This window comes from Anser anser (genome assembly GCF_964211835.1).
Source record: "Anser anser genome assembly, chromosome: 14".
Lineage (NCBI taxonomy): Eukaryota > Metazoa > Chordata > Aves > Anseriformes > Anatidae > Anser > Anser anser.
Genome location: NC_139735.1, coordinates 5,644,586 through 5,657,527, shown reverse-complemented (window position 1 = coordinate 5,657,527; position 12,942 = coordinate 5,644,586). Strand labels below are relative to the sequence as shown.

General features: G+C 52.2%; 1 protein-coding gene across 3 annotated transcripts; it reads left to right on the top strand.

The window, feature by feature from the left end:
- The first annotated feature begins 215 nt into the window (after positions 1–215).
- LOC310881291 (leukotriene C4 synthase-like) lies at positions 216–8,467 on the top strand. Of its 3 annotated transcripts, XM_083798442.1 has the most exons (6): positions 216–1,046; positions 3,480–3,635; positions 4,141–4,240; positions 5,077–5,147; positions 5,375–5,456; positions 5,793–7,084. In XM_083798442.1, exons 2-6 carry the CDS (start codon positions 3,578–3,580, stop codon positions 5,917–5,919), a joined length of 438 nt encoding a protein of 145 aa, XP_083654568.1. In that variant the 5' UTR covers positions 216–1,046; positions 3,480–3,577; the 3' UTR covers positions 5,920–7,084. The 3 variants fall into 3 exon arrangements, with proteins under 3 accessions (XP_083654568.1, XP_083654569.1, XP_083654567.1); XM_083798443.1 differs by lacking the exons at positions 216–1,046; positions 5,793–7,084 and adding an exon at positions 7,172–8,467 and having other exon boundaries at positions 3,364–3,635; XM_083798441.1 differs by lacking the exon at positions 216–1,046 and having other exon boundaries at positions 3,372–3,635.
- Positions 8,468–12,942: the final 4,475 nt, after the last annotated feature.

The window sequence follows — 12,942 nt, the reverse complement described above, 5'->3', positions numbered from 1 at the left end:
AGATCGCTTTGGCCCTTAAAAATTCTATGATAACCGATCATTTGAGAACACTTGTGTGACCTCTTTGATATGGCACAGACCCAGAAATGTTGGGAATTAGAACCGAAATCAGTCCAGCTCAACGGGATAACGTGCTTCTCCAATACCTACCCGGTTTGTACACCGAGCGACACTTCGCAGGATGTCAGCCTGAACGTCGCTGGCAAAACCAACCGTCTGCCGCCTTCCTTTGTGAAAAGAGGAGCCTCTGTACAGCTCCGCATTTTAGGAAGCTGATTCTTGCCACTTCTTGCAAAGTTTTCAAGGTTATTGCAAAATGCCAGGCCCTGGACGCATGTCAAAACGCCCAGAAGGTCTGAGCCAGCCTGCACCTTCCCGGGAGCCCTGGTGGGAAGCGCAGAGCAGAAATTGGCTGCAGCTGTCCCCGTTTCTTAGGAATGGCAAAGCTTGGCCAAAGCCGTGCTAACAAGCGATGAAATAATGAATTGCTGTCTTCTTGCCATTTTTTTCTTCTTGCCTGCCCTTCCTTTTACAGCTGCAAAATCCAAGAACTCAAAAGGAAGTCTCAACACATGTCGATCTGAGACAATGGAAGCTCCCCGCAGCCGCGGGAGCACAGGAAGGCGTTTTTGCCCCCTCTGCTGTCCCAGCCCAAGGGAGGGGTTAGCTGAGCAGCCCGAGGTGCTCGGGGCTCTTCTCTGATTCTTTAGAATCAAAAAAATCTTCTATTTCTGCGTGGCTTTGAATTCTTTTGAACTAAAAAAATCCACCTTTTTTAATTACCCCCCTCTTTAATTTATTTTTTTTTTTGGTCTCTCTGGCTTTTAATTCTTTTGAACCAGAAATTCCCTTTTTCTGCGTGGCTGTTGGAAAGACACTAGCTGCTCCCGCATGCAGTTCCGCTGTCACAGGTTTGGATGTGCTCAGTGGCTGCAGAAGAATTAGAAACGAAAGGAAGCACGAGTGCCAACGGGGTTAGAAGATACCTCTATATTTTTAGGATACGTTTGAAAGGACGAGGAGCCTCAATGCTTCGCAGCTGAAGGGTAAGTTGCTCAGAAGGAAAATGTTTCTTTTTCTGCTAACAGAGCTCTTGGCCTCTTGCAGGCTCATGAAATACATTTCCAGGGGATTTTGCTGCGTGTAACGTCTCTGAACTCTGTGCTCCCTTTTCCTTGCCCCCCTGCTGCCGGGGAGCAGTAGGTACTGCACACTCTGCCGCTGCTGTGCGCTCCCCCAGGCCTTTCGTGCTGCTTGCTTTTCCTCCCAGGATGATTTATAATCCAGATCAGCATGGCAATACAGCTTGCAGAGCAGCCCGACGGTGTTAATCAGGAGGCAGAAAGGATTAATGGCTACAGGAAGAGGTGGCAAAAGCAACACCAGCTCCCGTGGGCTCAGAGAAATGCCTCCAGCGATGACTCAGGGGGAGGTGTGATGACTTCGGACCACGCTCACGTACACACAGCCTGGGGAGCAGTGGGGAGCAGCGCGCAGCCAGGGGAGAGTGGGAAGAGAGGGGCAGCGTTTCTTTAGCTCCCACCCCAAAAATCCATGCCCGGCCTGGACCTGGGACTGCGGGACTTGTCTTTGGTTAGGAGGAAATTTGGCCGTGCCAGCCTCGGAGGATGAGGTCTTGCAATACGCTCATTCCAGTGTCATCGCAGGCGGCTGGTGACAGCGGTGACATCCCGTCCCGTCCCCTTCCCCTTTCGACCCACGCAGCCCCTGGATGTGGTGGCAGTGCCAGCAACCCGCAGTCCCCTCGTTGGATGGCATTTAGTGCGGGAGGAAGGTGCTCGTTCTGGCTCCTGGCAAGCACCGAGTGAGGATGGAAAATACAGAGAGTTCTGGTGGTGACAAAGAGGGGAGAGATAAATACCATGGCCCGCAGGAGGTAAAGGCAGCTTGAAAAGTCATGTTTCTGTGCGAGGGAGGAGGGGAGACAATTCTCTGCTTATTTATTCATTCATGTTTCTTCTGACCTTTGATATATTTAGACTATATTAGATGATACTAGAAATATTTTGTTTCTAATGATGATCTGGGGAGCGGGAGTGCTCTGTGTGGTTCTTCACAACTTCTTCTGGCCACTTCTTTACACATGACTCAGGTCACGCTGCACTGTCGTCTGACCGAGGTGTACGCACAGATCTTTTTGTTCGGTTGTTGTGCTTTGTGTTTTCTTTTGCTAGCAGGCTGTAATCAGCCAGGCGCTGAGGGAAAAACCAACTGCACTGAGTGCGGAGAGACCTTTGCCCCTTCTGAGCTGACGTGGGAAAATCCTTCATTTTTCTGACAGCTAAGCTAGAGGAAACAAAACACCATGCCCCTCGTATTTCTAAACAGTTGCTGGAATGGAAAAGCATCAGTCCTCATATGAAACAATTAATCTTACAGCTGATGCTTGAAAAATGGTGATGTCTGCCGTTGGTATTTGGAGAAATAAGTTGGGACACGTTGTAGCCTCTTTGAGTCTTTAGCCCTTAGAGGGAGGCGAAAAGCCAGCCCCGCTTTGTTGTTTCTTAGAAGGTCCATCGAGGGCACCGGCCTACAATGTAATTCTCTTGCATAAGTCTGATCTTGTTTTCTGTAATAACAAAGTTTAATGATCGCTTTGTCCTAAACCACGTTCCCTGAGCCAAAGGGAAATTCTCCGAATGACGAAGAGGAAGGAGACAAAGCCAGGGCTCGGCAGCGTGGCTGTGCCAGCACGGTGCTGATGGACAGGAACCGGCCGAGCGGGCTGCTCCAGGCACACACATGTGAAAACATCGCTCTCTTCTTGCTATATCCTGATGGACTGTGCAGGTTTTTACCCCCACAGATCTCTCACTGATGTGTTTCACGAGAGCTATTTTGGCTGAGGACTGAGCCGGAGGCTTAAATGCCCCGCTCCCGGCCTTCCCAGCACAAGGGTGGGCTCTGAAACCCTTGGTGTCTGACTGTCATGCGGGTCTCACCCCAGCAGATCTGTGCCTGCTGTGCTTGTTCCCGTCCTGTCCAGCAGCTGCAGTGGGTTCTTGGTGCGGGGGCTTTATTCGGCTCCATACCTGTGCCACGAGTGGTACCCGATGCATGCCCAGGAGCTGCTGCCTGGGGTGCTGCGTGCCACGAGGCGCTGAGGTTCCCGACGTGTCAGCTCAAGTGGGGGCTACGGCTTCATGTGCTGCATCAGCAGGAGGGAAGCGCCTTGGCTTGCGTTAGGAGAGCTTCTAAACCAGATATACCAGGGGAAGAACCAGCTGGGCTGCTGGGATCTGTCCCCCACCCCCCCTTCCCCTCTCTTATCTCTCCCATAAGCTTTCTGCTGGATTTCTCACTTCCTCATCTCAGATTCCTGGAAGAGGGAGGGTGGGAACGGAAATTCTCCGTTAGAACTTTCTCCACCACTTTACACTTCTACTGTGCGTAGATAACGGGGGAACCAGAGAGCTCCTGGTTTTAAGCGCTGCCTACAAATCTCTCTGTTCGATTAGAGCCAGCCTGTGCTGCAGCCACCACATCAGCAAGGACTGAACCTGGACAGAGGAGCTCCTGCTCAGGAAATCAGGTTTTCTAGCCTGGGAGAATCAATATGTTGGATCAGATCCATCTGCTGGCTGCCGTGACAGTTCTGGGAGTCCTGGAACAAGGTAGGGAGCATTGTATACCCATGTCCAAATACCTGCTGGGTCAATCTACTGTGCCTCCACCAACTTCCTTTCACTTCCATACCGTGCTTCTGCTGTCACGCTGCCACTTAGCTGCTTTTCAGAGTTTGGTGTAGGACGTAGCATAACCCTACTCAGCAATTTAGAAAGGGGAAAAAGTAAATGTCTAGGAAAAAAAATGGCAGCAACAATGTGTTCTGAACTGTATAACTATTTGTACAGATAATAGATGATATGTTAATCGTGTGAGAGAGAAACCAGATACCCACTGGTTGTACATGACTGCATACTCCTTGCTTCACTGTTGCACTGTCTCATTCCCTTTTTCTTGTCTGAAATGTGTCTGGGATTTTCAGCTGGCTTTGCTCTCCAGGGCTGCAAGGTCAGGGGGAGGCTGCAGGACTTCTACCTTTACCTCTGACAGTCTCCTGGCCACCGAGCCCACTCAGATGACTGACTCGTGCTACTTTTCTCTCCTTTACTGCAGCCTACTTCTTCCTCCAGGTGATCTATGCCAGGCGGAAGTTTGGTGTTTCTCCTCCAAATATCTCAGGCCCACCTGAATTTGAGAGGATCTTTCGAGCACAGTAAGAAATGCCTCTTATAAGGTGCTTTGTAGACCTCATGTCTGACGGCACTGCCCTTCCCCTGCTTTGCCCTTACGTTCTTGGGATGCCCTGCAGCACTGCAGCAGGTACCCGCTTCCCCCGGGTCCAGTTAACGGATGTAAGAGTCAGAGTCAGGACTTTGTTGGCTCGTAAGTCCTAAACACAACAACCACTGCTGATAGAAACCACAGAGGAATTTGTGCTGTAGAGCAAAGGCAAAGTCTCTGGTGCCTGAGCCTTAGGCTGTTTTTCATCAAGTAGTGTCAAAGCCTCAGGCAGCTTCACCACTGCTCTGAACCCCCCTCGCTGGGACATACGAGCTCCCAGAGAGCTCTCAGTGGGGCTGCGAGGGGAATTGCCCAAATACAGACAGTCTGAACAGCCAAGTGCTCCCTCCTGCTCCCGTGCTGCGATGGCCTTGTCTGCATATGATGCACGTTGTCCTGGACATGCACACAGCCGGCTGGGACAGACCTTGGTTGTGGCTTCTGGGCTTTCACGGCAGGATTTAAGCTGCAGTACTGGGGTGGTGGTGAGACAGTTGTTCCCAGAGCCTTTCTGTGCATGGTCAGACCTGGGCACCTTTTAGTTCCCTGCAAACAGGCACTGGCCTGGCGACCCAGATCCTCCCACTGCTTAACTTCTGTGAATAAAGGTAGGACAGGAACTGCAGGGAAAGGTACAAGCCTGGTGGCTTTTATGGAGACACCGTCTCTAAGATGCAATAGCCTACAGCATCCAGAAACTGCTAGGGAAACCAAAAAAGGAAGATCTTCCTCCTTTCCCATGTTTATGACTGTCCTCTTTTCCTCTAGGGTGAACTCCTCCGAATATTTTCCCATCTTTGTGGCACTTCTGTGGCAGGCTGGACTCTTCTTCCATCAAGGTGAGAATTGCCTGTTACCTGCTTGGATGCTGGGTCAGCAGTGCTGGCTCAGTCCTCAGGTCCTGCTCGCTTTCTGAACAATTAATTAGGCGGTAATCCTGTCTCTGCTGGGAGTGTGGAGCCAGAGGACACACAGCCTCTATTCCTCCCCTGTGGGCTATCTGCTGGGTCCAAAGTAGCTCTATAAAGCCTGTGGAGATGGTCACTGTGATCTTTCTCACGCGCAGGTCTGGCTGCAGCCTTGGGTCTGCTCTATCTCTACTCCCGCTACTGCTACTTTATGGGATACAGGGCATCGTCCTCGGAAAGGTAAACACCTCCCACCAGCCTCCAGCAAGCAGTGACCCCCGGGGAACACAGCGTGCTTCGGGAAAGCGCGGGAGCTCAGCACTCCCCGGGGCTGCTTCGGGGTCAGCCCTGCCACAGCCCTGGGCACAGCGTGGGCACGGGAATGGGGCTGGCACCAGACATGGGTGCGGGGTGAGGCTGGGGCTGCCTGAACCCCTGTGGGTGGGTGTGCTTGCACGCTCCCTCCAGGTAGGAGCAGGGGCAGGGAGAACCTAGGGCTGCCTTTCCGAAGCCCCCTCCAGGAGCAGGGCCGATCCCACACGAGGGCAGTGATGCTCGGTCTCTCCTTCCTCCCAGGCTCGCCCCCATCTACTTTAGCACTGGGGTTCTCTGGATCCTTGTGGCAGCGTCGGCCCTGGGCCTTCTGCATTTCTTCCTCTCTCACTACACGGGGCTGAACGTCCTCCAGCTGCTCGCAGCGTGACGCCCCGTCCCTCATCCGTGTCCTCACCTCCGTGTCCCTCTGCCTTGCACTCCTGGTAGCGGATGGCTTGCACCGAGTACAGCCCTTGGTGGCAAATCCACCCTCACCTGAACTTTAAACACCTCCCTCCCTGCTGCCCCGTGCTGGCAGGAACCACGGAGCTATTCCAGAGGTATTTTTCCCCACGTGCTCTTTGCGCCAATTGCTCTGTATCTGGCAACTCTGTCATGACCGATGCCGAAACAACAATGCCCTGAAAAAAGGAGAATTTTAGGAAAACAGGACACAGAAAAGTGAGCTCGTCTCAGCCCCAGCTTCCCAGCCAGGGCAAATGCCAAGACGTTCCCATTCTCCCTGCGGGTACATCCAGCCCAGGCATCACTGCGGGGTCAGTGCCAGCTTTCCGGAGCCCACACCTAGGAAAGGCATTTGTCTGGAGCCACCTGTGGGCTGGGGCAGGGCGAGGGGTGAGGGATAAAGAGGAGCGGCTGTAAACACGCCAATGGCTGTGCTATGCGACGGTCTGCTCCGGGCAGCTTGCAAGGCAGCAGAGCCAGAGGGAGAGGGAGCGGACTCACAACCACTGCTGCACGTGTAACTTTGAGTATCGCTGAGCAACAACGTGCGCGGGAGCTACTGCCAATACAAAGGCGCTGAGCTTGCTGTGCTGCGCTCCTTGTGGGGCTGTGTGTGGCACAGGACAAAAGCTGTGTGTTTTGAGCTCAAGGCTACTGCCTCAGTTTCCCTGCAGGAGGGGTGCCAGTAGTAAGAAGACAATTTTCAGTGGTGCAGAGCCCCCGAGCTTGGGTCTGAGGTGCCCAGAAGTGAATATTCAGCCCTGCTGAGCGCTTTGGCCGGTGCTGGGGTCTCCCTCTGGGCTCAGCCCCCTGTGAGGGGGAGGGCTGGGTTTCCACAGGTGCTCAGCATTGGAAGCACTGAGCCTTTTGCCTCTCAGTCCCCCCGTGTTAGCAGCACAGCTTAGAAAACACCAGAAGTGCTCTGAGCCCTCGTCACGGGGAATTCTCATCAAGCCCAGGGAACAAAAACAACTCTGTTAGTGTGCTGACAGCTCAACCAGCTTTTAAAGGCTGCCATCCTCCCCTCCCTCCCCTAGTGACAGACATATCTTATACTGTAAGAACATGAGGTGTTTTTTTTTCTGGAAGGGATGAACTTTTCACATTGCTTCATTTCCTTCCCTGCACTTTAATTGGCTTGTCCAGCAAAGCTCCCGCTCCGTTTCCCTTTTCAGGCTCTCCTGCCTTGGATCAGAGCACACGCTGCACGGGAAGGCTTAAATTCAAAGAGAAATAACTGTACAGCACTCATCTGTGCAGAGTTTTCAGCACAGCGGGGCCCCATCCTCACAGGAGCCCGGGATGTCAGCAATGTAAAAAGACAGAGTAACTTTTTCTAGCGGCGTTGGCAAAACCCTTTGGCAAAAGCAGAGGGATGTTTTACCCTGGCTGTGCCTTAGGGAGGTACAGACGCATCACCTGCCCCGCTGAGATTTTACGTAGCCATCCCATCAATGCCTCCCACCACCTCCTGATGCATTTTCTCTCCTCACCCCTTCACCAGCACCACCGGCACCTCGCGGCCAGCCTGCGTGCTCCAGGCATTGGGTTCCTGCCTCCCCCCAAACCCCATCCGTCTGAGGCCAAGTTGCTTCGCGCACCACCTCCATCTCCCACCCCACAACCCATTTCCCAACCCCACAGCACCAGCTTGGGGCCACTGCCCACCTCAGGCCCACTGGCCTGGGTAAATATTTAACCCTGCCACAGAAAAGAAGCCCAGGGCACCGTCCCTTGGAAACAGCCATCGGGGGTGCCGCAGGTGCCCCCCCCCCCCCCGCCCATGGGTGCTGCCACGGCTCAGCTCCTTCAGACCAGGGAATGGGGGAATGGTCTGCTCCAACAACCCGGAGGCCTGGCCCCGAGGGGGGGTCCCCTGAATTCCCGGGGGTCCCCCGGAGGTGCCGGGAGCCGAGGCCGGGCCGGGGGCTCCGAGGCTCGGCCGCACGCGGGGCCGCTCTGGGCGGGCGGCGGGCACCAGGGGGCGCCGGTGCCACGCGGGGCCGGGGCCGGGCCTGGCCCTGGTGTTAGGGGTAGTGGCGGGGGGGTCCTGCAGCCTCGCGGAAATCCCCTCGAGACACGTCTTATTAAAGCCCGAAGAGCCCCCTGAAAGTGCTTCACAGATTTCTGGACTCCTTTCTGCTCCCCCCCCCTGCTGCCAGGCCCGGCCTGGGGCACTTGGAAGCGAATCTGCTCGCGCACGGCCGCAGCCTCTGAGGCCAAGCAGCCAGCACAGCAAAGGAAACGTGGAGAAGGAGCGAGATCTTTTCTGTCTTGTAAGCAAGCCTCCCTCCCGGTGGGCCTTGTCGCCCCTGGGAGGTGGAAGCACGCAGATCCGCCCCACGGAAAGCTTCTGCCACCTGCTGCAGGGATCTCCATGCACATACACGCTGGGATTCCTGCACGTGTGCGGGAACCGAGGCTCCTGTAAGGCTTCCGTGCAGCAATAAAGAAGTTTGCAGCATATTATCTTGAAAACCTCAAGGGCACGCACGTGTACTTTTCTCCCCTTCGTGTGACGGCCTGTGCAGGATACGTGCACAGACAGGTCTGGTGTGCGGGTTTGCACGCAGCGCCCGGCACCCGAAACGCTGTGCCTGGGGACCAGGGGAGGAAACGCAGCCGAGCAGGAGGAAGAGCGACACGCTAAGGGCTTGCTGGGCCACAGGGAGCAGATCCTTGGCTTCCTGCAAGAAGCAGCACTAACTTTTTTCAGGGGGTGTTTGGGAGAGAAAGGGGCTGGGGGAGGAGGGTGCAGCTGGTGGCCCTGGCTTTGTGGCGCCGGCATGTCACCCAGGTTTCCATAGCACCAGCATCCATAACACGGGGCCGAGGGGAGGGAGAGAAGTAGGTCAGACTGGGCTAACAATACCCAGACGGGTCCATATCCACAGCTCAGGCTGATCCGGGAAAGGGGGTGAAGCAGAGGGGAAAAGGAGAGGGAAAACAACAACAAAAAAACGAAAACACAAAGCGTCCCTAGTTTGAACAGCGCGTTTCTTTCCTTCACGAAGAAAAAAAAATAAAAAGGAAAACCATTTAAAGCCACCTTTGTGTATCAGTACTGAGAAACCAAGACTAGCACCCACCTCCTGCCCATCTGACAACAGACTACAAGGGAATTCAAATGCTAATTTGGAGCCAGACTGCTCAATGGGTCTTTATTTCCGCAGCAGCTCCAGCATCAGAGCTCCCAGGAGCCAGGCTGCTGAAGCAGGGAGGAAGCTCATCTCCAGACCAGTCCTGAAAGAAGCTTTCCTTCCCCTTCTCCTTTCCTGATTTAGTTATCGACTTGTCTTAGTTTTACTTGTTTACATCCAAGGGCAAGGAAAAGGAAAAGAAGTCACACTGGAGTTGTGCAACAAGAATAACCGCTGTAGTGACCCATTTTATGTGCTGAGTCTGCAGAGGCTGCACTATCAACATAACAGCATTTTGGTGTTTGCCTGTGTGCAGAATAATCGTTTTGAATTACGTATCGATCGATGCCAAAAGTGCAGAGAACGCTCAGGTTCTGGGAGGCAAGAAGCAGAACCCTGCTGATCCGAGCGAACACACAGGCAGAGATATCTGCTGGGTGTGTAACAGCAAGATCAGAGGAAGGACTGCCTTGCTCGGGGAAACTGGGGGGTGTGCGTGCATGCAACAGCAGTGGTACATGGCCAGGAAAATCCACATGTAAAGGTTAAAATTTGCCTTGTCTTCATCAGCTTTGTACATCCCTGTAATTACCACTTGTAAGGCAGCACTGAGAATTCATCTTTCTCCTGGTGAGGACAGAGCCATAGTATACACAAGTTAGATGGGGCTTAACGCACCCTTTTGTGAACGCTCTCCCTCCGAAGGAAAACTTGGAACGTTTGCTGCAGAGGTGTAGGGAACAGCACGACCCATTTCAGCCTCCACCAACACTGTGTCCTACTGCGTGTCCAGGGATTTCCAGGGTTTAAAACTAACAGTAAAAGTTAGGTCAGAAGAGCAAAAGTAGGGTCAGCTCTTGGGAAGACTCACGGAGCACTCCCGGGAGAATCGGAGAGGATCTGTGCCAGCAGCACGTGTGGCCTGTGCACCAGCTGCGTGGCTTGGGCATTGCACCACTTGACAGGAGAAAGCTGGGTGACCCCCAGCAGCTAGGGGAAGGTTACCTGCAAGGGGTAGGAGTCAGGGATCATCACGTCAGCAAGTGTGAAAACGATGAGCTCCTGTGGTCACTGCTCCTGGGCTAAAACTGGCTCAATTTCAAGAGCACGAGTGGCTAGATCTAGGTCCAGCCTGAGCTCATCAACTGCAGTGAGTTTCTGATGGCTCCTCGGTCACGGCAGCCAGAAGCCCTGCCTGCTTTGGAAGCTGCCAGGGTACTGGGGCCTCGTGGGTCCTGGTGTCCCTGGGAATAACAAGAGCTCAGGCACTGTCTGCATGCTGGAACTGCAGCGTGCTCTCTGCCCTGATATAGATAACGCAGCTCTCTCTCCCAAGACTAGACTCAGTCACCCCCACTGTAAAGTATTTACAGTTTTACAGCTCATCCTCCTTCTGGGAGGGAATGAGGAAATGCAGGCCAGGCTTGTTGCAAGGGATGCAAATGGACACTTGCCCACCTCCCTCCTGGCGGGGCGCAACGCTGAAGTGCCAAAGAGCTGCAAATGTTCTGCCTGAGCCCAGAAGGAACCTTCTCAGAGATCAGCCTTATTAGCTCACGCAGGGCTGCACGGCCAGATGGCTTTGGGATCAGAGCTGACTCATGCCCACCTCACTCAGAGGCAGGCAAAACACGCAGGTAGCTAAGGTGTGCTGGTAGAAGACACCTTCTGCTGTAAGGGCGTTCACAGCAAGGTAGCAGAAAGCGAGTAGTATTCTGCCAGCTGCCTTAGGTAGAGTGGTACAGGCCTGAGCAGAAAAGCATCAGACGTGAACATTCAACTGAGCCACGAGTGGATGTGATCACAAAAGGAGCAGAGCAGAGGCAATTCTTCCATTCCTGCAGTGACAAAGGATACTGAGCATAAGCTGTGCATAAGCTGGTAGTATAAAGGGGAGGGTGATAGATTCAAAAAGTACAGCAGTGGTCTCAGAGAGAAGGAGGGATGTGGGTATCTGCTTCAGCCTCTCAGATTGTTTTTTAGACGGGCTTGGCTTCTTAGTAAAATAGATGAGGAAAACTGGGAAACCTCTGTGGTAGACCACCGACCACCGTTTCCAAGGGAAGGACAGAAAAGGTGAAAAGGAAGAAAGTAGAGGTGAAGTGTAACTAAAAAGCCTCTTAATTTGCCCAAAGTAAAAGCGGCTAGATTAGCAAAGCTGTGAATTGGCAGAATTAGCAGGTCACGAATGTGTTGTCTAATATGGTAGAACACACAGCATGCATATTTAATAGCATTGTTTAGCTTGTATTTGTCATGGCTGGAGGTTGCCATAGGTAGCAACAGAAAGATTAATAATTGAATTATAATTGAATTCTAAGGCTTGACTAGGCCATATAATACAGAGAAACCTACTAAGTTTTAATAGCATGAGACTTCCATGCATTCCCCATTTCAGACCTCAGGTGACAAGGCAAGTCAGCTGCTAGCAGTATTTGTTGAGAGATAATCAGGTTTGCAGATTAACCGTTAGATCCTGAATTATACATGCTTATATGCAAACGTAAGGAACATGCAACACATCTAGACAGCTGAGCTGTAGCCGACAGCTGAAGCTGAGACGTGAAGGATGAAGCTTATGATGGAAGCAGAAGAAGAAACGGAAAACATCAAACTGAGAAAGAAAGGTATGGAGCATAGAGCAGTTGTACCAGGATGATGGATAATGACTTCTGTCATCATTTCAGAGCAGGTATTTAAACTCTCATCACTGTTCTTTTTTCCCCTTAAATGTCAGATGCTGATCCATAATAGAACTGTTGGCAATTACTTTTTGCTCTGCAAGAGTATCTCTAAAGCCTAGTCAGAGATTAGCATCTGCATCACTTCTAGAAATGCAGTGTGTCTCCATGTGCTTAGATGCCTATAAACCGCATGAACCACAGCTGTAGAGTTTCTCCATCGCTCTCTTGCCCAGGAAAGCAACTGAAGAAAGCCAACAGAGAGCAATTTATGACTAGTACCAAACAGAAATGTCCAGAGCAGGTAGCAGGCTTCAAGAAAGAGTTTTACTTTGGTCCTTCAGTTTAGTTTAACACTTAAAATGTCTACTCGGCCTTCTGCATCTCTCTGCAGGTTGGACCAGAGCTCACACAGTCCTGGTGTGGGTTGCAAACTCCGTTCTCCATGAACTTCACTGGAGATGTTGCACAGGGGCTGTGTGATTTTCGTGCAGATCGTTCTCCAGTAGTTTTCTACCCAAGAGGCCACCTCTTTGCCCATTTTCTACCAGATGGACTACAAAACCCAGCATGCTGAGCTTGGCTTGGATTATGGCCCTCCCCTTGCTGATTTGTACGCAGCTATATTTATCTTCTGGGAACTTAACCGGGAAAATGAGAACAGCTCCTCTCCCCAGCAGTCAGGGCTGCAGGTATGCCTTCTGCCTTTGCAGGAACAGGCCAGTGAAATTCTGAAGTAGAACAAAAGCCACCTTAGTGGAAAACAATTACGCGAAGCTGAAGCTTGAGTTGCTGGCAGACATGCTGACGGATGTGCCACAGTTAGCTGTTATAGTTGGAGAAGGTGCAGGTGTCAAGCTGGCACCATAAAACAAACAAACAAAAAAATCCCACCTAGGTAAACAGATCATGATGGAGACCTAGAAGAGATTGTAGAAGCAAGACCTGGAAGTTTGCGTTCATAAAATACATACATAATTGTTTCCTTGCTTCAAGAAATCTAAGAAAATCCTGCATCAGATGTTTCTAGCAAGATTTTGGCCCCCTACCTAATGTTTTGCAAGAGCTCACATACTATGGGACTACCCTTACAAAAGCATTTACCAGATATAGCCTCTCAGGAAA